The sequence below is a fragment of the Salmo salar genome, chromosome 10 (genome assembly GCF_965601325.2).
Source record: "Salmo salar chromosome 10, fSalSal1, whole genome shotgun sequence".
Taxonomy (NCBI): domain Eukaryota; kingdom Metazoa; phylum Chordata; class Actinopteri; order Salmoniformes; family Salmonidae; genus Salmo; species Salmo salar.
Window position 1 is genome coordinate 30,354,826 of NC_138300.1, and position 23,419 is coordinate 30,378,244.

At 38.9% G+C, this 23,419-nt stretch overlaps 1 protein-coding gene across 3 annotated transcripts; it reads right to left on the minus strand.

Moving 5' to 3' along the window:
• Positions 1 to 219: 219 nt before the first annotated feature.
• On the minus strand, positions 220 to 23,197 carry LOC106613938 (uncharacterized). 3 transcript variants are annotated; one of them, XM_014216779.3, is made up of 7 exons: positions 23,045 to 23,190; positions 22,406 to 22,464; positions 18,859 to 18,947; positions 18,513 to 18,716; positions 18,216 to 18,434; positions 17,850 to 17,964; positions 220 to 7,342 (listed from the first exon to the last, which is right to left on the minus strand). In XM_014216779.3, exons 3-7 carry the CDS (start codon positions 18,916 to 18,918, stop codon positions 6,624 to 6,626), a joined length of 1,317 nt encoding a protein of 438 aa, XP_014072254.2. In that variant the 5' UTR covers positions 18,919 to 18,947; positions 22,406 to 22,464; positions 23,045 to 23,190; the 3' UTR covers positions 220 to 6,623. The 3 variants fall into 3 exon arrangements, with proteins under 3 accessions (XP_014072254.2, XP_014072255.2, XP_014072253.2); XM_014216780.3 differs by lacking the exon at positions 22,406 to 22,464 and having other exon boundaries at positions 18,519 to 18,716; positions 23,045 to 23,197; XM_014216778.3 differs by lacking the exon at positions 22,406 to 22,464 and having other exon boundaries at positions 23,045 to 23,188.
• Positions 23,198 to 23,419: the final 222 nt, after the last annotated feature.

The window sequence follows — 23,419 nt, forward strand, 5'->3', positions numbered from 1 at the left end:
TAAATTTCTCAGAGATTGTTTGAGCTACTATGTTCAAAATGTCATAGGAATAGCTTCCATCCGTCTGCTACAAATTGGTATAGGTATTGTGTCTCTGAATCAAACAGACAAGTTGTGACTTTGTCTCAGATACAAGGAGTGAAATGTTACAATTTACCCCACCTAAGGGGTCAGTTGTAATAGGGCTTGGGGTGAAACATCATCAATCATGACATGCAATGAAATATTGAAAGCCTTTATTGAGAACATGAGAACAACATTGCCATGTTTAACATTTTGTGTAGCAGAAATAATAAAATAATAATACAAATAATTTTTTATTTTATTATTTTAACATTCCATTAATTGGCACTTCTCAACTAAACAATATCAGACAACTAAACAACATCTGGACTAAACCATTGAATGTTTGTGGTGTCCATTATGGAAAAAACTAATGCATTCCACATGTGAACAAGTGAGATCTTGTGTGATCACATGTGAAGTTAATGTGATAACATGTCCAACATGTGAAGCAACATGTGATAACATGAAACTACACGTGACAACATGTGAGCATATGTGAGAACATGATCTCATGTTAAATAAATGTGACATGGAGATGAAAATGTGCTTTTGGAACACTTAACATTTGTACAATTTCATGTGAAGTCATGTGCAAGTGAAATTTCACATGTGAAATCATGTGCAAATGTGTTTTTGGAAGACTTCACATGTGATATTGAATGGATTTGATTATCTGACACGGGTTGCCCAAGTGGGAGGAGTTTTCCAAGGGGTAAAACGTGATTGCATTCATTTTGGAAACGGGCTGCCTCCCGGGCGTGAGCTAGGTGCAAAAGTAACATAGATTAGCACGTGGATGCAAGACTTTTGTTTTACCAGTCGTCAGGACGTCACATGATGGTCCCAAACCATCGCAAACCATTATAAGTATAGTAATGGTATGGTGATTTTAAAGTAAGTGGTACGCTGTTCATCTAAAATATAACGCCACCTGGGATTTGAACTCACAGCCTCTGGATTTGAGGTGTTCTGATCTTTCTGTTGAGCAATAATGTCTGTAGCATTTCCCTACACATTCATTGACTATAGTATATCCAGCATTTAGAAAAATAGTGCCATCTGCACTGCTATTTTAGTTGTAAATTAATCTGACTATTCTCTCATCCCTGATTTCATTGACTTATTTCAGCAATTTGAGGGTTTCTGTATAGTTGTATAATGTTTGTGGGGCATATTATTCTGTTTCAATGTTACTCCTGAATCACTTTGATCAATACAATATCATAGTTTTTCTTTAGTGTATATTTAACAAAGCTGAGATTTACTTTGAAGTCCAAAGTACAGAAATACAGGTTTGGTGGTGTAGCAGAAATATCATAATGCCGTGAACCAAGAGGCTGTGATTTTAAATACTGTATAAACAAACATATTTACGATTCCGTGGCACATGGTTAATGAACTGATATGCAAAACAAAGCTTGATTCAAAACAGAGTTTTTCAATTTAAATTATTATACAAAACACTTGCCACAAACAGAATGTTATGTACATGCTTATATGGGGCATACAACCATCTAAGCTCTGCAAATTTTTCTATGAAGAGATAGAATCATTAGATCACTTATTTTCTTATTGCCCCTATGTAGCTTGTTTCTGGACACAGGTTCAGGAATGGATGAAAAATCACAAAAATGTTTTAAAATTAACCCAACAAATAGCACTGTTGGGAGATTTGGAAAACCATAGTCATAGTCAATATAATACTTTTTGTAGAAATATTTATCTTTAACTTAAAATCTGTAGATACTATGCGATTAGACAGGTTCAGAATATGTGAAGCATCAAAGCACAGTTGAAAAATATATGGCACATGTAAATCAAAAGAGGGCGGTTTACAGAGATAGGTGGGATGGACTGAGAGTAGGTGAGGGGTGAGTTTAAAAGCTCATGTTCTATAATAGCTCTGACTGAAAACACGATGTACAATGTATAAGTACTATCTATCTACATGCGATGTATATAAAAATATGTAATTACTTTATTCTTGCTATGTAAAAACAGAAGAAGAAAAAATTACTATTAAAATATGTGCAGAATGTACATGTAACAACAAAAGAAAAAGCTGCAAAAAATAATTTAAAAAAATAAATACTGAGCAGACAGATTCTCCCCGATGGACAACATTTTTTACATTTCCACAAATGCTAAGAGAACAGTTAACCTGCACCATATCCTTTACATCTCTTCATTGGTATATTGTTGTTATACATCAAAATCCATGTAATTATTGTAGCCAATTTATAAGTTCTCCTGCTTCCTTATAATTATCCATGATCGTGAGAGATGTGGACACTCGTTTGTTTCCCGCTGCTTCAACTGAAGGGTACTATTCTGTTGCAGTAAACCATGTGCAGTTATTATGAGGACGACAACATCTAATGTTCCCTTCAACTTGGCTTTCCATACAAATACGTCCCTTAAAAAAGGAATCTGGTTTTTGGCCACCTTCTCATTATATACTGAACAAAAATATAAACACAACAATTTCAAAGATTTTACTGAGTTACAGTTCATAGAAGGAAATCAGTCAATTGAAATAAATTCATTAGTCCCTAATCTATGGATTTCACATGACTGGCAAGGACGCAGTCATGGGTGGGCCTGGGAGGGCATAGGTCCACCCACTTGGAAGCCAGGCCCACCGCCTGGGGAGCCAGGCCCAGCAAATCAGAATGAGTTGTGAGTGGTCTGCGGTTGTGAGGCCGTTTGGATGTACTGCCAAATTCTCTAAAACGATGTTGGAGGCGGTTATGGTAGAGAAACAAACATTAAATTCTCTGGCAATAGCTCTGGTGGACATTCCTGCAGTAGCATGCCAATTGCACGCTTCCTCAAAACTTGAGACCTCTATGGTATTGTGTTGTGTGACAAAACTGCACATTTTAGAGTGGCCTTGTATTGTCCCCAGCACAAGGTGCACCTGTGTAATGATAATGCAGTTTAATCAGCTTCTTGATATGCCACACCTGTCAGGTGGATGGATTATTTTTGGTAAAGGAGAAACGCTTACAAACAGGGATGTAAACAAATGTGTGCAAAAAAATTGAGAGAAGCTTTTCGTGCGTATGAATGATTTCTGGAATCTTTTATTTCAGCTCCTGAAACATGGGACCAACACTTTACACTTCGCGTTTGTATTTTTGATCAGTATAAAAAGAGCGTATGGCGAGATTCAAATGTTGAGATTAATGCTACCGCTATTCATGGCATTATTATGTGTGCCGGCGTCGTCGGCCACATAGGCTACAGAAAAATCGGAATGCATCCAATCTATTAAGTCATGCATAATGGCCTTTTAAAAAAAATTTTTTTACACTTTTTGCATTCTTTTTTTGGTGGGGGTCTATATTAGGCCCTATGTGTACAATTATATAAATTAAACAATTGCATAACATTGAGGTTCTTGAAAAATACAATTAAGTGCTTGAAGAATTCCCTGAAAGTCCTTGAATTTGACTTCCCAATGTCTGTATGAAGCCTGCTTAAAGGATGTATGTCAATTTGCACATACGGTGGGGGGAAAAAGTATTTAGTCAGCCACCAATTGTGCAAGTTCTCCCACTTAAAAAGATGAGAGAGGCCTGTCATTTTCATCATAGGTACACGTCAGCTATGACAGACAAAATGAGAAAAAAAATCCAGAAAATCACATTGTAGGATTTTTTATGAATTTATTTGCAAATTATGGTGGAAAATAAGTATTTGGTCACCTACAAACAAGCAAGATTTCTGGCTCTCACAGACCTGTAACTTCTTCTTTAAGAGGCTCCTCTGTCCTCCACTCGTTACCTGTATTAATGGCACCTGTTTGAACTTGTTATCAGTATAAAAGACACCTGTCCACAACCTCAAACAGTCACACTCCAAACTCCACTATGGCCAAGACCAAAGAGCTGTCAAAGGACATCAGAAACAAAATTGTAGACCTGCACCAGGCTGGGAAGACTGAATCTGCAATAGGTAAGCAGCTTGGTTTGAAGAAATCAACTGTGGGAGCAATTATTAGGAAATGGAAGACATACAAGACCACTGATAATCTCCCTCGATCTGGGGCTCCACGCAAGATCTCACCCCGTGGGGTCAAAATTATCACAAGAACGGTGAGCAAAAATCCCAGAACCACACGGGGGGACCTAGTGAATGACCTGCAGAGAGCTGGGACCAAAGTAACAAAGCCTACCATCAGTAACACACTACGCCGCCAGGGACTCAAATCCTGCAGTGCCAGACGTGTCCCCCTGCTTAAGCCAGTACATGTCCAGGCCCGTCTGAAGTTTGCTAGAGAGCATTTGGATGATCCAGAAGAGGATTGGGAGAATGTCATTTGGTCAGATGAAACCAAAATAGAACTTTTTGGTAAAAACTCAACTCATCGTGTTTGGAGGACAAAGAATGCTGAGTTGCATCCAAAGAACACCATACCTACAGTGAAGCATGGAGGTGGAAACATCATGCTTTGTGGCTGTTTTTCTGCAAAGGGACCAGGACGACTGATCCGTGTAAAGGAAAGAATGAATGGGGCCATGTATCGTGAGATTTTGAGTGAAAACCTCCTTCCATCAGCAAGGGCATTGAAGATGAAACATGGTTGGGTCTTTCAGCATGACAATGATCCCAAACACACCGCCCGGGCAACAAAGGAGTGGCTTCGTAAGAAGCATTTCAAGGTCCTGGAGTGGCCTAGCCAGTCTCCAGATCTCAACCCCATACAAAATCTTTGGAGGGAGTTGAAAGTCAGTGTTGCCCAGCGACAGCCCCAAAACATCACTGCTCTAGAGGATTTCTGCATGGCGGAATGGGCCAAAATACCAGCAACAGTGTGTGAAAACCTTGTGAAGACTTACAGAAAACATTTGACCTGTGTCATTGCCAACAAAGGGTATATAACAAAGTATTTAGATAGACTTTTGTTATTGACCAAATACTTATTTTCCACCATAATTTGCAAATAAATTCATTAAAAATCCTACAATGTGATTTTCTGGATTTTATTTCTAATTTTGTCTGTCATCGTTGAAGTGTACCTATGATGAAAATTACAGGCCTCTCTCATCTTTTTAAGTGGGAGAACTTGCACAATTGGTGGCTGACTAAATACTTTTTTCCCCCACTGTATTAACTTTTATTCCTCTAAGTACACATGTGGAACTGCATGAAAATAATTTTAATTTTGAAAATTTGATCCCAATGTCACACATTGGCCCCATTATTTCTAGAAAGACCCGGTTGTGTCAGAGAACGAACATGCCTATCTTCAATGATTTTGAACTAGAGACCAACGTACCAATAGTAACAGACTTAATAATTCCTATTACACCTACTCACTAAAGATCATATCAGTACTTCCACAGATGGGGGTGCTCTAATGTCTTTATACAGAATCGTTGGTGATGTTTTTTTAAGTTCCCATCCTGGTTGAACTATTTCCCACTGTAAGAGCAGACCAGTGTTTTGGTTCCACTGTGAATGAGGAGAAACTCTTGTCACACTGAGTGCAGTGAAACGTCTTCTTCCCTGTGTGGCTCTGCTGGTGGTATTTAAAGATCCCCCCTTAAGCTAAAGCTCTGTCCACACTCAGAGCAGTGGTAAGGCCTCTCTATGCTGTGTTTCCGCTGTTGGTATGTCAATTACCATTTCCTACCGCAACATTTTTCACATTGAGGGAGTTCTTTTACACTGGCCCATGATGTCATTGGTCGAAAGCGGGAAGGGAAGGGAAGTAGCCTAATCTGCGTTGTTCGGTCATGTTGTCAACAAGGCAGCATGATGCATCTTCCAGAAATATACATCTCTTTTCCAAAAAATAAATGGGTTATCATTAGGATGGCAGATAACGCATTGTTATAAAAAGCAATCACTATTTGCAATGGGAAAACACAGAATCCTACTCATTACTACATATGCTTAATTACGTCAATTTTGTTTCGTGCCAACTTTGCCATTGGACAGAGTGGGCACCTGGCTCACGCCCCGTCGCCTGTATGTGTCAACTGATGTCTTGTAAGATCTCTATAAAAATAAAATCAAAACATTTGTCACAGAGCACTGATAAACTAGAACAACAACAAAAAATTAGGGGGGATTTTCATTAAATTTAATCCATAGAAGGGTCCTTTGGAGGAAGCATTGTTGACCTATATTTGATATTTGCATCTTAAAGCATAATTGAGAAAACATGAATTGAAGTTGGAATATTTGTGACAATTTGGCCTTACCTACAGTAGGCCTCCTATAAGACTCCATAATGTTTCATCTGTAGGTGCTACAAAACCAAAATTGGTGTGATATGAAGCTTTACTGCTTGCTCTGTAATATGAGTAATATTTTTATTTAAATAACCATTTCTAACATTAATTTATAAATATTTTAAAATATAAATATTGAAGATATATAATTTTCGATGTAGCAAATTTTTCAATATATTGTTGAACTTTATATAACATATATACTACAGGAATATCAAAGTTCCAGAGTTAATATACTCTACAGGCATATCAAAGTTCCAAGTTATCAAATCTTCCAGCCAGTAGAATGACTTCTTACCCCTGAGGCAATCATTAAGTGTGGGTCATTTTATGTCTTTTTAGATGGGCTGGTCTTCGGTATCCTTTTGCACACTGAGAGCATTTATACGGTCTCTCTCCTGTGTGGATAAGCTCATGGCTAGTCAGTTGGGTTTGTTCGACGAATCCTTTGCCACACTCAAAGCATTTATATGGTCTCTCACTAGTGTGAGTCCATCTGTGTCTCTTAAGGTCTCTGGAAAAGCCAAAACATTTGTCACACTGAGAGCACTGATAAGGCTTTTCTCCTGGGTGGGTTTTCCGGTGTGCTTTTAGACTGGCTGGTGTTCGGTATCCTTTTCCACACTGAGAGCATTTATATGGTCTCTCTCCTGTGGGGATCGTTTCATGGCTGGTCAGTTGGGTTTGTCTTCGGAATCCTTTCCCACATCTTTTTTTATGTTTTTTGAGTGAATCAGCAAAGACGTAGCTCTTCCCACAGTCTGCACAGTGATATGGCTTCTCTCCTGTGTGACTCCTCTGATGCTTTTCCATAACATATTTATTGGAGAAGCTCTTGCTACATTGTGGGCATGTGGCTGGGGGCAGCTGTGAACACTTTTTTTTTGTTGCTATTATTTCCCCAGACTTCAGCAGAGCGATGTACTCTTCAGGATGGGCTCTCTTGAGGTGCCCATGGAAAAAACGTTCTATGGTGAAACCAAGTGTACAATGGGGGCATGGGTAGAATGAGGACCCCCCTTTAGATTCACCTAAAGGAAAGAGAAAAAAACATCAAATATAGAACCATAGTTATTGAGCTATGAAACGTGCCATGTGTTCTGTACATGTACCACATTATTATATCTCTACACCCATAGCCGCAGAAAGTAGGGATGCTGAAGGTGCTGCAGCACCCCCTGAAAAATTTCAAAAAAATTATATTAATACAAAAAATATATATTTTTAGAAGAAAAAACCCCCCACCAAAGCAGTGCACTGGGCCTTTTACTAGTATTAGCGGACCAATATAGACATCTGTAGTGCAGGCAAAACAACTATTCAGCATCTCTGCTTTGGCAAAAAAGGTAGTTTAAATAATTAAGAACATCATCTTGCTGGATTCAATACTTGGAATTGTAAGAGTTGTTGCCCGGTCACTGCGATTGTCATTCTAATCGATGATTGTCACCATCGATCAGCACATTCTTTTGGAGAGACTGGATAACCCAAATTGTTCTACACGAACAAGTTCTGGCCTGGTTTAGATCTTATCTGCGGAAAGATATCAGTTTGTCTCTGTGGATGGTTTTTCCTCTGACAAATCAATTGTACGTTTCGGTGTTCCTCAAGGTTCCGTTTTAGGACCACTATTGATTTCAGTACATATTTTACCTCTTGGTCATTCGGAAACATAATGTTAACTTTCACTGCTATGCGGATGATAAACAGCTGTACATTTCGATGAAACATGGTGAAGTCCCAAAATTGGCCTCACTGGAAGCTTGTGTTTCAGACATAAGGAAGTGGATGGCGGCAAATCTTTTACTTTTAAACTCGGACAAAACAGAGATGCTAGTTCTAGGTCCCAAGAAACAAAGAGATCTTCTGTTGGATCTGACAATTAATCTTGATGGTTGTACAGTCATCTCAAATAAAACTGTGAAGGACCTCTGCGTTACTCTGGACCCCGATCTCTCTTTTGACGAACATATCAACACTATTTCAAGGACAGCTTTTTCCATCCATGTAACATTACAAAAATCCGAAACTTTCTGTCCAAAAATGACGCAAGAAAATTGAATCCATGCTTTTGTCACTTCTAGATTAGTCTACTGCAATGCTCTACTTTCCGGGTACCCGGATAAAGCATTAAATACATTTCAGTTAGTGCTAAACACGGTTGCTAGAATCTTGACTTGAACCAAAAAATTTGATCATATTACTCCAGTGCTAGCCTCTCTACACTGGATTCCTGTTAAGGCTAGGGCTGATTTCAAGGTTTTACTGCTAACCTACAAAGGATTACATGGGCTTGCTCCTACCTATCTTTCCGATTTGGTCATGCCGTACATAAAGACACGTACCCTACGGTCACAAGACGCAGGACTCCTTATTGTCCCTAGAATTTCTAAGCAAACAGCTGGAGGCAGGGCTTTCTCCTATAGAGCTCCATTTTTATGGAATGGTCTGCCTATCCATGTGAGAGAAGCAGTCTCAGCCTCGACCTTTAGGTCTTTATTGAAGACTAATCTCTTCAGTAGGTCTTATGATTGAGTGTAGTCTGGCCCAGGGGTGTGAAGGTGAACGGAAAGGCACTGGAGTGACAAACCGCCCTTGCTCTCTATGCCTGGCCGGTTCCTCTCTCTCCACTGGGATTCTCTGCCTCTAACCCTATTATGGGGGCTGAGTCACTGGCTTACTGGTGCTCTTCCATGCCGTCCCTAGGAGGGGTGTGGTGAATGAATCAGAATTAGTTGGGTAACATAGATATATAAGATGTTTTATTAGTATAATATGCTTATGTGAGATACTTGTCATTAGAAAGTGTCCTTTGGACTCTGGTGTCTTTCAGTTGCACGTTTCCCTTATCTGGGGCTCAGTCACTTGGGGCCCAGAGAGGGGAGAGGTCAGACTTGTTTTTTTACATGTCTCTGTTGCTCTGCAGAATATCAGCAAGCGAGGAGGACAGAATGAAACTGTCTTCATATGTGAATGTGTCTTTACCTATTCTTAAACCATGTGAAGGGATGGCGTGATTAATGGGGAACCAATTATTTGTCTCCACAATGTCTGTGCGCAAGTCACTCCCCTCAGTGAGCTTGTCCAGGAGTGGGAACAAGAGGTGTCTTACTGAGGATGGGCCTCCATGAGATAGCACTGACAGAGGAGAGTTATGATGTATTTTGATAAGAACGCCTAAAAAGCATTCCAGACGACATGAGCTAATGGTTTTGTACTATACCGTACCAGGGAGGGACGGTTCTAGGAAGACCAGACACTCGTCTATATAAAATGAATGATAATTTATAGCGAATGCTATCTGGCTGTAGATACTCCTCTCTAAAGTAAACAGTCTTTCTTTGTGAACCGTTCCTAAATGTCTGTGGTTTGTCATGTCAAAGGGGGGTGGATATTTGTTATAAAATATCTCAGTAGCCATTGTGTTGAAACCTTCCTGGTTCATTCCAGAGAGTGCATTATTGAAGGTCAAGTGCTTTTGCAAAAGTATCTTAATTATTAAAGATGTAGTTAACTCGGACTGGTGTGTTTGTAACTCTCCTCATTTGGTAATGTAGAAATTAGCCACCACATATGGAGACGGGGGTGGGATGTGAATCTTCACTTGGTGATCGCTCCTGCCGACCTAGGTAAATCGTGCACGAGGGATCCCTCAAACTTGGGATCTCAGGGAAACCACACTTCGGGAACGAAGTAGATGGACCCACCTTTGATCTGAGAGGCAGCGAGCCGAGTGGATAGCACATTTCAAACTTATTTTTTTTTTAAAGAAAGAGGTGAGCAAACCACACTTGAAGTCGAGTTTTTAGAAAAGCCTCTGTTACGTGAGCTCTGAGTGTGTATTCCTTTGTGAGGGGGGCACCTTGGAGGCGTAAACAGGACCGAGTCAGAGGAGAGAAATCTGAGAGTTTGCGGACTCAATGATACTCTGCCACTGGTCGGTTGCGGGCGACCTAGACCGTCCCAACACTGAATTGATCACAGTGGGGATTGGTGCGGGTTGTGGGGGTGAGGGGCCAGGGTGACTGTGTATTCTGTGTGAAATATGGTACTTGGTGAAGCCCTACTGGAATAAGGACCTAGTTCTGAGAATGTCTGTGTGACTGTCTAAGTGATCCTCAGATGTGGTGAATTCCAATTATTTTAAATGTGCTAGCCAGGTGTGCCCTGGGTTACTCTGTGTGAGTATTTTGTTTTGGGACCATTAGGTAATCTTTGTAGGAGCGTTCTGTGCGAGCGGGTAGGTTGACTCTGTGTGGGTAAATTTTCAATTATGTTCTGATGTTCTGTGTGGACATCTGACCAGTTCTGTGTGAGTATCTGGCCAATCCTGTGTGGGTGATCCTTAAAGTTCTGTGTGAGTACCTAAACATTTCTAACGTTTTATATGGATTCTGTGAATATATGAAAATATGATACATTGTATGTGTGTGTATAATCGATTACTAGAGATTTGATAAAGAATGCTGAGAATAATTAGATACAATTTAAACCACCCATTCGTAGACGTACTAGGTTTTGAGTTGGTATCTTTAAAGGATAATTTGATAAAGATGAGGTTTTAAGCGTTATTAAACTGTCTACAATGTTTGGGAAATTGTGCTCTAGAAACTGATTTGTGTCCACTTTTGGTGATCGTACCCTAACACTGTAACTATAAATGCGTATTGGATTATCTCCGTCTGGGTACAACAGTTGAAATAAAACTGCCCTTAAGGTCTGAAACTGTTTTATTTTTTCCTCCCAGTAAGAGAGGAGTTGCTGGATTTATTGAATACACCGTTTTCCATAAAGTTAAAGCGAATTAAGATGGAATCTCGACGTAATTTATAAAGTCGGACAAAGCCTAGGGTATCCATCAAACTAATTATCATTGCCTGATTTTAATATGATGAAGTAAAGTAATTGAAATACGATGAGAAAACATAATCTACTTTTATTAAAAGGCGCAAGATCTGTTTCCCCTAGTCTATGAATGTTGATTTTACTCTTTGACTGCTAATCTATTCATTTGGCATGTGAGAATCATCGCTGGAGTAAAGCTTGGACTTTTTAAATGAGAGCTATTTTCTGGGAATTGTCTCGGTAATACGTGCCTGATTTTACAACTACAGACAATTGTAAATTAGTTTATTTGCTGGGAGTCTTGATCATTTATATAGCATTGGTGGTTCAGTGGTAGAATTCTCGCCTGCCATGCACGAGGCCCGGGTTCGTATGCGCTAATGGAATAAAATCTGTGTTTTTGATTATAATTCAACTATTGATATGTTTTGCCTGGAAAGATACGGTCACCAGTGTTTGTTTAAGATATAAACTGAAAGTGTTGATAGCTTGATTAGTTTAAATTGAAAGACTAATTCATTCAAAAATAATGGCGAGGCGAATTTTGATATAATACGTTGTCTGTTGCTGGAAATGACATACAGAGAAAGAGTTGAATGAAGTATGTTATAAGTATGGCGATTTACGTGTTATTAAAGTCTTGGACATTTCATTAGTGTGAAGCCGAAAGAGAAGAGGAAGTTGTAAAGTTTGGTTTTAATCTTACGATAGAGGTAAGGCAGAAGGTTGTTTGAGTAGTGGGTTATATTTTTGCTTACGGATAAAACAAATAAGGATTAGAAGAGAATTGGTTATGTGCGCTGGGCTATGTTTGGCTTGAAGGAAACATTTTGTGATAGACTGCTGGTTATTGATTCTTGGTTTGAATGTTTAGGTAACACCAGTGAATTTGAAAAGGAAGTTTATGTATTCTAACATTATACTCTGTTTCCATTACGTGGAACAATGTCAAGTCAGTACAGTGAATTGCAGGTTGAGTTACTTTTATTTTACAGGGACAGTGCAAATTAAAATCAGTTGTGCGTGTGCTTGGCCGGTGAGCGCGTTCCTGTAAGACGTAGAGTCTCAAGCTAGCGCGAGGACGCGCTCTTTGTAAGGGAGGTGAGTGTAACCGATGTGGGATGGCTGGCTAGTTAGCGGTGGTGCGCGCTAATAGCGTTTCAATCGGTGACGTCACTCGCTCTGAGACCTTGAAGCATAGTTTTGTTACTTCTGTAGTAAAACAATTTCATATGTTTTGGAAATTAGCTAGGTTGCATTTGGTTATTTGAATGACCTTTTTCATTTGCTTTTAAAAGAGAGGTTGGAATCAAGTATGATGCAGTGGAATTTAAAATCAGATATGACGTGGAACTTTTCCCCTGATACATAGACATCTGTCTCAGGGGCATTAGTTGTTTTCTTTGTGAGGAACATGCAGACTGTGTTTTTTATTTTATTTTACTGAGATGCAAACATGAGTCTCTGAGCAACTTTGTCATCTGAACCATTACAGTAGTGAGTTCTTGTGTAGCTTGTTGTTTGTTATTTGCATGCATTGATCAATGCATCATCTGCATACATTGGAACTTCAGACCCTGTACAGACAGAAGGAAGATCATTCCTGTACGAGCTGAACAGTATTGACCTTTGGGGAATGAAAACATTGTATATTATGAGTGGGAAAAAGTTAGTTTTGATTCTTACGCTGATGAGACTGCACACATTTTTTGAAAGGTTTTAGATTTGTTAAACAAAATGTGTGTTTTACTAAATTTATGCAACAGGTTGAAGTGATTTGATTGCTGGAAAGAGGTTATGGGTTTGTTTATTGGCTGTTGTTGATTTTTGGTGTTGATTTCACTTAATTAAACATTGTATTGTCTGATGTGTTTGAGTAAGATTCTTTCCTCCAGGACAGATGGAAGTCAACTAAAGTATGTATGTTAAAGGCGACATGGGAGAACACGTCTCAAACTACATTTTATTAAATGCCTGGGATTAAATATTGCTGATTCCTTACGCTGAGAAATGTACTACATTTGCGACAGAATTCTTTTTTTCATTTAGTGGGGTAACAGGAACAATCCAAAGGTGAAAAAGCTATCACATATTTGTTGGATATTGGTCTAGTAATGATACCAGGATAATTGTATCTAAGGGTAACGCATGGTCAATTAAGCATACATATACATTGATGTAGATTAAAACAAATGATTCATGATTTGAGGGAGTACAGTGGAATTATCATTATTATTAGGTTTTGTTTGTAGTTAACTTTTGGGTTTCTGAATCAGTGTAGTATACTGAATGCTAACGAAGTGTTTTGTGTTTTTTTCTTTGGAAATTGGGATTTCATTGTCTCTCTTTGGAATGTTTCCTGGGGCTATAATCTTGGGTGAGTGAGATTGAGGCCGTAAACTACCAAAATGGAAAAGGCCTGGCAATTTTTTCTTTGTTTTTACTTTAGGGTTTGATAATACCCACACACAACACATTTGTTATTACTATTTGTTGGTGTTTTTAAAATAGTATGTTTGATTTGTTTTTCTATTTTCTGTGGGATTGGTGAGTTTTCCATTTGACTTAGTGCTAAAATATCTTAAAGGGGTATACACATGTCATTTTTAGAAGTTTATTTCCTGAGTTTTAATTAAAGATGTGGATTCTTTTAATTAAAGAAATGTTCTGGGGACCTGTGATACAACATGCAGAAAATGTTTGAGTTAAAAAAAAAATGTTTTAAAATTTTGTCTAAAATAGTAAGAAACATTGCTGTGAAGGGGTGGTATGACTTATGACCTTTGTCAGGGTTTTCCTGTGTGGTCTGATCAGCCTCATGGGAAAGCCATTTGGATAATACATTTTAGGTCATTTGTTATAATGATTTCAAGGTAATTCGTGGAATTTATAATTCTGATGGAATTTAAAGTTCTTAGATATATTTGTAATTTGGACCTATGGGATATAGGGCATTGCCTTTCACTAAGGGTAGGCTGCTTGAAGTCTATTTTCCTATGACCATATGGGTAAAATTATTTTTCTTTGTGGAGGTTTTCAGAGTTGTGATTTTCATTTGATTATGTTATTTGAAATGTTGTTTTATCTTTTGACCAGTAGTAGTGTTTTTTATACATTACTCTCATGGAGTGTTAAAAATGGGGGAGGATACAGTCTGAGGTTTTGGATTCAGTTCTTTGAAATTTGGATTGAAGTTTACACACCTTGAGTGATATGTGAAGGAGTGTATTGATGTGTTGTTTGTTCTGTTCTATTCCCGATATGTTATAGGTCTAACTTCCTGATTCTGTGGCTCTGCGATGGAGTTGAAATTGTGATGGGAAGTATTAGCCAATTTGAAAGAATAGTTTCAAAAGAATGTGTTGTTATTCTCTTTGAATTATGTTTAGACATTTGTATTAAGAATAATTGGTAAAAGTAATAATTTATCATGTAGTTAGTGAACTGAACTAAACTGTTGTTCTGATCTGTTCTTTCGAGGTTATCATGAAAAGTGACATCAGACGGTATCTTAATGCATGGAAGAGATAATTGGACCGAAAAGTGTGTATACCTCAAACCCCCTCTAATTGGCTGAAGAAGGCGTTGAATATGGCCCTGTCCGAACCATTTCTACTGAGAGGAATGGCCGAGCCAGCAACCGGTGTACAGTATCCGATCTAAGCTATCAACTGCTTTTCTCTCATGTTTCTCTCAGGAGTGTGAGAGGAGTCCACGTGGAGTGAGCATGGGGAAAGGTGCTGTTCTTAACTTTTCTTATGTTGCTGGTATATTGGTTGACGAATGGACAAGACATAATGGGCATCTAAGGTGAAACATTGACATTGGGACATTATAATGGGCCATTCAGTTTGAACTTTAAAGGTATCTGAAGAACAACGAAGAGGACGCCAGAAGAATCAGTGCCTGGAGAGAGGGGTTTGGTCAACTGTGCCCAAAACTGTTTAGACTTTTGGGGTTTCAGGTTGTTTGTAGAGGTCTACACCACGTAAAATTATAGTAATTTAGATTAAGAATGCATTGAGATACTGATCTGTATAATAATCATGATAAAAAAGTTAATAGTAGAAATTATGGGAGAATTATACTGGATGTTAAAATGAATGTACATTCTGCTAATATTGATGTTTGTTAAATTGAGTTTTTTTACTTTGAGTGATAAGACAAATTTGAATCACTGAGCAATGTCATTTTGAAATTTTGGTTGGATAATTAACTGAGTTCTAATTATGATTTTATTTGGAAATTGAATGAATTTTAAAACTGAAGGATTGATTTGAGTTGAGTATGTTAAGGAATTCATGTATTGGAGATTGTTTTGATTGTTGTTATGAACTAAGGATGTTGACGCTATTATAAGCATGCCATGGGTGAACTCTGGAGAGTGAAAATGATCCTAATCTATTTTGATCTATAGGCATTGCCTTATAAATAGTGGAATCATGATGCTTATCTTGGGTGATGTTCATTAGGCACCAAGGAGATACATTTTATTTTAACTAGGAGTCACTACCTGGATTTGTACAAGAAGATATGCTAATTTTGGTTTCTGGGATAGAAATAGTCATTTCCAACATACTATGCTGATCCATTGGAGTGTGATAGATAACTAAAGCTTATTTTATTCAACTCCATTGGTGCATGCACTGCATTATGCATTACACATGTGCTTTTTACTATCTATGGAAAAAATATAGCTTGGAATCTCATAAACTGTATGCATTTTTTGTTTTTCTTCGTGGATTTGTGCAGGTGACTGTGTATCATAGCCTTCCCTGACAAATTGCTAGAGTGCTTAGTAGATGTTGGGGGATGGTAATGAGAGACAGTGCTGAGTTTCTTGGGATGTAATGTGCAGGAACCCCATGCAATGAGTTATTGTTTTGTGATTTTTGGTTTATATAGAATATATGTATTTTCTATGTGAATGAATGTTCTTAAATCTTGTGATTTTCTTTTAAGTTGAGAGGGGATGACTGTCTTTTCTGTTGTGATGAAGCCTGTGTTTAGACACTGGTTCCGCTGTAACGTTACTGTTCTGATTCTCTAGAAGGGACGGAGTCCCTTGAGAGGGGAATGTGGTGGATGAATCAGAATTAGTTGGGTAACATAGATATATAAGATGTTTTATTAGTATAATATGTTTATGTGAGATACTTGTCATTAGAAAGTGTCCTTTGGATTCTGGTGTCTTTCAGTTGCACGTTCCCCTTAGCTGGGGCTCAGTCACTTGGGGCCCAGAGAGGGGAGAGGTCAGACTTGTTTTTTTACATGTCTCTGTTGCTATGCAGAATATCAGCAAGAGAGGAGGACAGAATGAAACTGTCTTCATATGTGAATGTGTCTTTACCTATTCTTAAACCATGTGAAGGGATGGCGTGATTAATGGGGAACCAATTATTTGTCTCCACAATGTCTGTGCGCAAGTCACTCCCCTCAGTGAGCTTGTCCAGGAGTGGAAACAAGAGGTGTCTTACTGAGGATGGGCCTCTATGAGATAGCACTGACAGAGGAGAGTTATGATGTATTTTGATTATTAAAGATGTAGTTAACTCGGACTGGTGTGTTTGTAACTCTCCTCATTTGGTAATGTAGAAATTAGCCACCACAGGAGTGTGTCACTTGAGTGGGTTGAGTCACTTGAATGGGTTGAGTCACTGACGTGACCTTCCTGTCCTGGTTGGCGCCCACCTCGGTTTCGTACCATGGGGGAGATCTTCGTGGGCTATACTCAGCCTTGTCTCAGGGTAGTAAGTTGGTGGTTTGAAGATATCACTCTAGTGGTGTGGGGGCTGTGCTTTGGCAATGTGGGTGGGGTTATATCCTGCCTGGTTGGCCGGGTCAGGGGATATCGTCGGACGGGGCCGTAATAGTTTGTGTCGGGGGGCTAGGGTCAGTCTGTTATATCTGGAGTATTTTTCCTGTCTTATCCTGTGTCCTGTGTGAATTTAAGTATGCTCTAATTCTCTCCTTCTCCTCCCGGTGGACCTGAGCCCTAGGACCATGCCTCAGGAGTACCTGGCCCGATGACTCCTTGCTGTCCCCAGTCCACCTGGTCGTGCTGCTGCTCCAGTTTCAACTGTTCTGCCTGCGGCTATGGAACCCTGACCTGTTCACCGGACGTGCTACCTTGTCCCGGACCTGCTGTTTTCGACTCTCAACTGCACCTGCTGTCTCTAACCCTGAATGCTCGGCTATGAAAAGCCAACTGACATTTACTCCTGAGGTGCTGACCTGTTGCACCCTCTACAACCACTGTGATTATTCTTTTTTGGCACTGCTGGTCATCTATGAACATTTGAACATCTTGACCATGTAGTGTTATAATCTCCCCCCGGCACAGCCAGAAGAAGACTGACCACCCCTCAGAGCCTGGTTCCTCTCTAGGAATCTTCCTAGGTTCTCGCCTTTCTTGGGAGTTTTTCCTAGCCACAGTGCTTCTACATTTGCATTGCTTGATGTTTGGGGTTTTAGGCTGATGTAAAAGGATGTTCCCCAATGCTGGAAGGGGGGCCTTGATTGAACATTTTTGGGAACCCCTGTATTAGCGGACTGATATAGACGTCTTCAGCATGGGCCCAAAAACATTCTGCACCCCCCACTGCAAAAAAATCACAGCACCCCCACCCCCAAACTACTTCCCGCAGCTATATCTACACCACAACTGCAACCCACCCCACCAATGGTACTCACTGAAATCGACAGCATTAGCTTTCACATCTGTATCTGGCGTCATCCCTGGATCAATCTTGCTACAATCTTCAATCTTTAAATCTCCTGAAATGTCACTCTCATGGTTTTCACAGTCCTTTGAAACAGAGAAGCGGATTCAGTTCAGTCAGAAAGTCAGTTCCCTTCAATAATTATGGAAATTACTAACTTGGCCCAAAAGCTAGGTTTGTGGTTTGGGGTACACAGCTTTTAATAGGTAGGGTGCAGAACGGTCAAAAAAACTTGTGGAATGAAGAAACTTTTAAATTGACCCTACAAGAAGCTAACCCTACAAAACATCTCAAAGTGTGTATTTCACTAAGTACGTTATTAAAAGCTTTTACTCACTTTCACATTATCACTTTCCATCTCACTGTCCTCTGTATCCGAGCATGATGATGTTTCCAACGGTTCCCAAGACACTGACATTTTCACAACATCCTCATCTTCTGACTTCAACCAGTCTTCATTCTCTTCTTCCTTAACTGTAATTAAGGCAACTTCCTCTTCATCTACTGGCAGATGGGAACATTCTTCAGACTCCTCTTTGACTGGAGAAGGCGGCAACTGACACAAAAAAACATAATTCTAACAACAACTCTGGGCCTTGTAAGTGGGCTTGCAAAATGTTGAGTAGCTACAAACCTTTACTTTGAGATATGTCATGCCTTTATGTCCACGCTCTTGGTCTGTGACTCCATAGGTGTCTGAAACTGTGTCAAATGAGGGATCTTGTTCATCAGGGTCCTCCTTTAGACAGACCTGGGATGTTTCAACTCCTAACGACACAGCTGAAATCGAACATTCTTCAGCCTCCTCTTTAACCTCACTCCAATGCAGTGAGTGATCCTAGAACAGACCATGGTTGGTGTTAGAAGAATAAACAAAATTTGACCAATAAAACTTCTTCATGGATAGCCGATTGTTTAAACTATTGTAAAATGTAATTGTTTCTCACTTTGAAGAATGCATAAAATATGGTTTAACATACAAAACGCTCTTCTGGTTGACCACTGCTTTCATATGTCCCATATTTATCCATTGGATCCATCTTCAGTAGATGATGAACAGACTCGTGACCTGTCAATAACAAAACAAACCACCCAAATGTTAAATAAGATCAAAAGGCTCAACAAAGCCCATATGAAAGTCAACAACGGCACCAATGTTGACGTTAGCAAAGGGAAATTCCATAGTAACGGAATTATGCTGAGATTGAGATTTTTTAACTTTGAAATGTATGTCAAACAAAAACAATTGATTGCAAAGTGTAAAGCTGTGCTCCAGCGATTGTGCTCCAGCGATATCCCAAGTATACAGTGCATTCGGAAAGTATTCAGACCCCTTGACTTTTTCCACATTTTGTTACATTACAGCCTTATTCTAAAATGGATTAAATTGTTTTCCCCCCCTCATCAATCTACAAACAAAACCCCATAATGACAAAGCAAAACCAGGTTTCCTCTTGATGTGACGCTTGGCATTTAGGGCAAAGAGTTCAATCTTGGTTTCATCAGACCAGAGAATATTGCTTCTCATGGTCTGAGAGTCCTTTAGTGCGTTTTGGCAAACTCCAAGCGGGCTGTCATGTGCCTTTTACTGGGGAATGGCTTCCATCTGGCCACTCTACCATAAAGGCCTAAATGCTGGAGTGCTACAGAGATGGTTGTCCTTCTGGAAGGTTCTCCCATCTCAACAGAGGAACTGTTGACCATCAGGTTCTTGGCCACCTCCTTGATCAAGGCCCTTCTCCCCCAATTGCTCAGTTTGGCCGGGCGGACAGAAGAGACTTGGTGGTTCCAAACCTTTTCTATTTAAGAATGATGGAGGGCAATGTGTTCTTGGGGACCTTCAATGCTGCAGAAATGTTTTGGTACCTTTCCCTAGATCTGTAACTCGACACAATCCTTTCTCTGAGCTATACGGACAATTCCTTTGACTTCATGACTTGGTTTTTGCTCTGACATGCACTGTCAACTGTGTCAACCTTATATTGACAGGTGTGTGCCTTTCCAAATCATGTCCAATCAATTGAATTTACCACAGGTGGACTCCAATCAAGTTGTAGAAACATCTCAAGGATGATCAATGGAAACAGGATGCATCTGAGCCCAATTTTGAGTCACATTGCGAAGGGTCTGAATACTTATGTAAATAAGGTATTTCTGTTTTTTATTTTTAATAAATTAAATAAAATACAGTTTTTGCTTTGTCATTATGGGGTATTGTGTGTAGATTGATGAGTAAATTGTTTTATGTATCCATTTTAGAATAAGGCTGTAAAATAACAAAACGTGGAAAAAGTCAAGGGGTCTGAATACCTTCCCAAGGCACTGTAAATACAGTAAAGTACACGCACTAAAGGGTAAAAAGTTTAGCAAAATAGTGTTTTTAAACACAACCGCAAACTTTAAGGAGTAGGGCATTTAAGGAGTTGGTCTAATGGTTTTCAGTGATGTCATTGGCCTCCCCCCATGCTTGAGGAACAATAAAGAGAACAAAAAAGCAAAGGCCCCCTATGTAATGACATATCCGGACCACCTATTGAGATGTGCCTTTAGTCAAGTAAATCAGGTGTTAAATGAGGTGAAAAGAAGTTTGGAGTGCCAATTTAAGTAGATGTCTTTTGTAAAATGTTCTGTGGACATAGTTAAAAGTAAGCCTTGTTCATAGAGTTGTACGGTTTGTTAAATAACTGTGCAGATGCACAATTTGTTAACAGAATGACGTTCTGACCCACTGGGAATGAAAGAAATAAAAGCTGAAATAAATATTTCTCTCTACTATTATTCTGACATTTCACATTCTTAAAATAAAGTGGTGATCCTAACTGACCTAAGACAGGGAATTTTTACTAGGATTAAATGTCAGGAATTGTGAAAAACTGAGTTTATATGTATTTGGCTAAGGTGTATGTAAACTTCCGACTTCAACTGTACATATTACCTAAATTCCTCTCGACTAAGCTGTGCTCCCTGTATATAGTCACGCTATTGTTATTTTACTGCTGCTCTTTAATTATTTGTTACTTTTATTTCTTTTTTAGGTCTCTTTCTTAAGACTGCATTGTTGGTTAAGGGCTTGTAAAGTAAGCATTTCACTGTAAGGTTGTATTCGGCGCATGTGACAAATAACATTTGATTTTATTTCTTTATATGAACTGTAACTCAGTAAAATCTTTGAAATCGTTGCATGCTGCGCTTATATTTTTGTTCAGTGTAGTTCCAATAGGCCTACAGTGTTGTTGGATGGTTGCTTGGACAGTCGCTTAGGCTGTATTTGGCTGTTATTGTTGAAAATACTATTTCAGATGCAGCAGCTGGGTTAGCTACTTAGCTAGCTAGCATTGCTAATATTAGCAACAATGATACAGGCTTCAATCATGAGAGACTAGTGATTTGCCTGTACATTTTCTAATAAATGTTATGTTCCAAAAGCCCAACATGTTGTTTGGACTGTTGTTAAAGACAGTCGCTTAGATAAAATTTAGCTGTTACTGTTGCAAACACTTATTTATAATTTAGCAGTCACTGCTAGCATGCTAGCTAACCATCAGATACATTAACTTATGGTTAGCATTCGTTAGCATCTAAATTTGAATTATTTCTTAGTGTAATGCAGTTGATTGGTGACAATGACATGCACATATATTCAGTGTGATATTCATGCAAGCATTATAATATGATTACAACCCAAAAGCAATGTGAAATGTAAACCTGCATAAATCAAGCTCAGAGCCCTGTTCGTTGTAATGCCCAATTGCAGTTATTGTTTATTTTTATTTTTTTATGATTTTTTTAAAATCTGGTCCATCATAGCCCATATAAACCGTTTTACAGTGGATTTATTACTATGTCATACCCTACAACTAGGGTCCTGAATTTTACCTTGTTAGGTTAGCCTACCAGATCAGGAAAAACTCTGGGACCCAGGAAAACAGCCCCCCCACCCACCACTCTGGGACCTGTAGGGCCACCTCTGAAATTCCCACACAATGTTACAAATGAAGAAACATATCCTATAAGTATGGTCTACTATCTCAAAGTCTTGAGTTAAAATGTCTTAAAATGTTTGACATTGTATATCAACATTTTGAGATATTACCGAACATTTTATTAATTTGCGGTGGCGGGAATGGGCTTCAATAAATATCTGCTCAGATTCAAAGATGTCTGCAGAAAGAATGGGCAGTCCGCTTTAAAGCCAACATTAGTTTGAAAAAAACTTCTGATTATCAAACTACATTAAGTGAAGTGGATTAACACTGGTAACAGAATGACATCCTGTGTCCCTGATTTATACTACACAATAATGGATACTTATGGATTTTAATGTAATTCTATTCTTGATGTTGTAGCCTGAATAGGTACAAAGAGGGAGAAATAGGTCATTTATGCTCTCATCAAGGTAATAATTTAGCAATTTGTATGGACATCTAAAAGGGTAATTAATAAAACTCAACACAATACATTTATTTTCTTGGGCTTTTAGCCTGTGATTTTCTCAAACATTTATTCCTTTTTATGTTACTACTTTACCTCCTCATAATTCTCCTTCTCCTTTGCTTTTCAGAATTTGTCAGTGGCATGGTGACAATCTGTGAATAATACATGAGTGGAATGAACGATGTACTTACTATACAAAGGAATCCATTTTTATTACAGAACTACTAGTATCAAGATGATAACAATCAATTGATTCACCCATTCAAAACTGCATTTGAGAAAGGACACACAACTGTATGTCCCTCTCCTACCAATCAGAGACCCTCTTCATTGTCAAACGCCATCAAGTGGATGTGTTGTATTCGAAATGTCCTAAGAGGGATAGATCCACCAAGATATCCCAGCCACATTTTATTATGAAGGACCACACACAGAGAGACACTGTTTGCTTTCATTTGACACCCAATATGCTCTTATGAACATCACATGTCGGTCCTTATGGGGTTTTATACCTACAGTTTTCAAACATGTAACGTTATAGCTACACTCTTTGTTATACGGTACTAGCACCATCTTTGGTTAAGCACTAGTAAGTGGCTAACTAGCTAACTAACCAGATTAGTTATAGCTGGCAAACAGATGGCTTGTATAGCTAGCTACACACTCAAATAGTCATCAAATGGCAATATTATAAAGGTCATATGTTTACATAAATACATAAAACATATTTACCTTTCGGTAGTTAGTTACATAGACGCTTAACAGGGGTCTCGGAAAGTCGTGAAATATTATTGTGGTTGTATATACGGAAACTCGAAAAGACCAAACTACCACCGAGTTTGAAAACACTTTCCTATTTTACTACCACCTACTGGGCATACATGAAAGTGAATCCTACTGCCCAACAGTTGTGTCAGACAACGAAAAGGCCTAGCTTGAATGATTATGAAATAGAGACCAATGTACCAAGAATAACAGACCTTTAATGAGTTGGTATTGTATTACATTAGTGTTGTATTCTCAGATTTCTCAAAGCCACTGATTGTACAGACAGATGCATCGGAAACTGGAATTGGAGCTGTCCTCTCAATCAAATGGGCTCTGCAG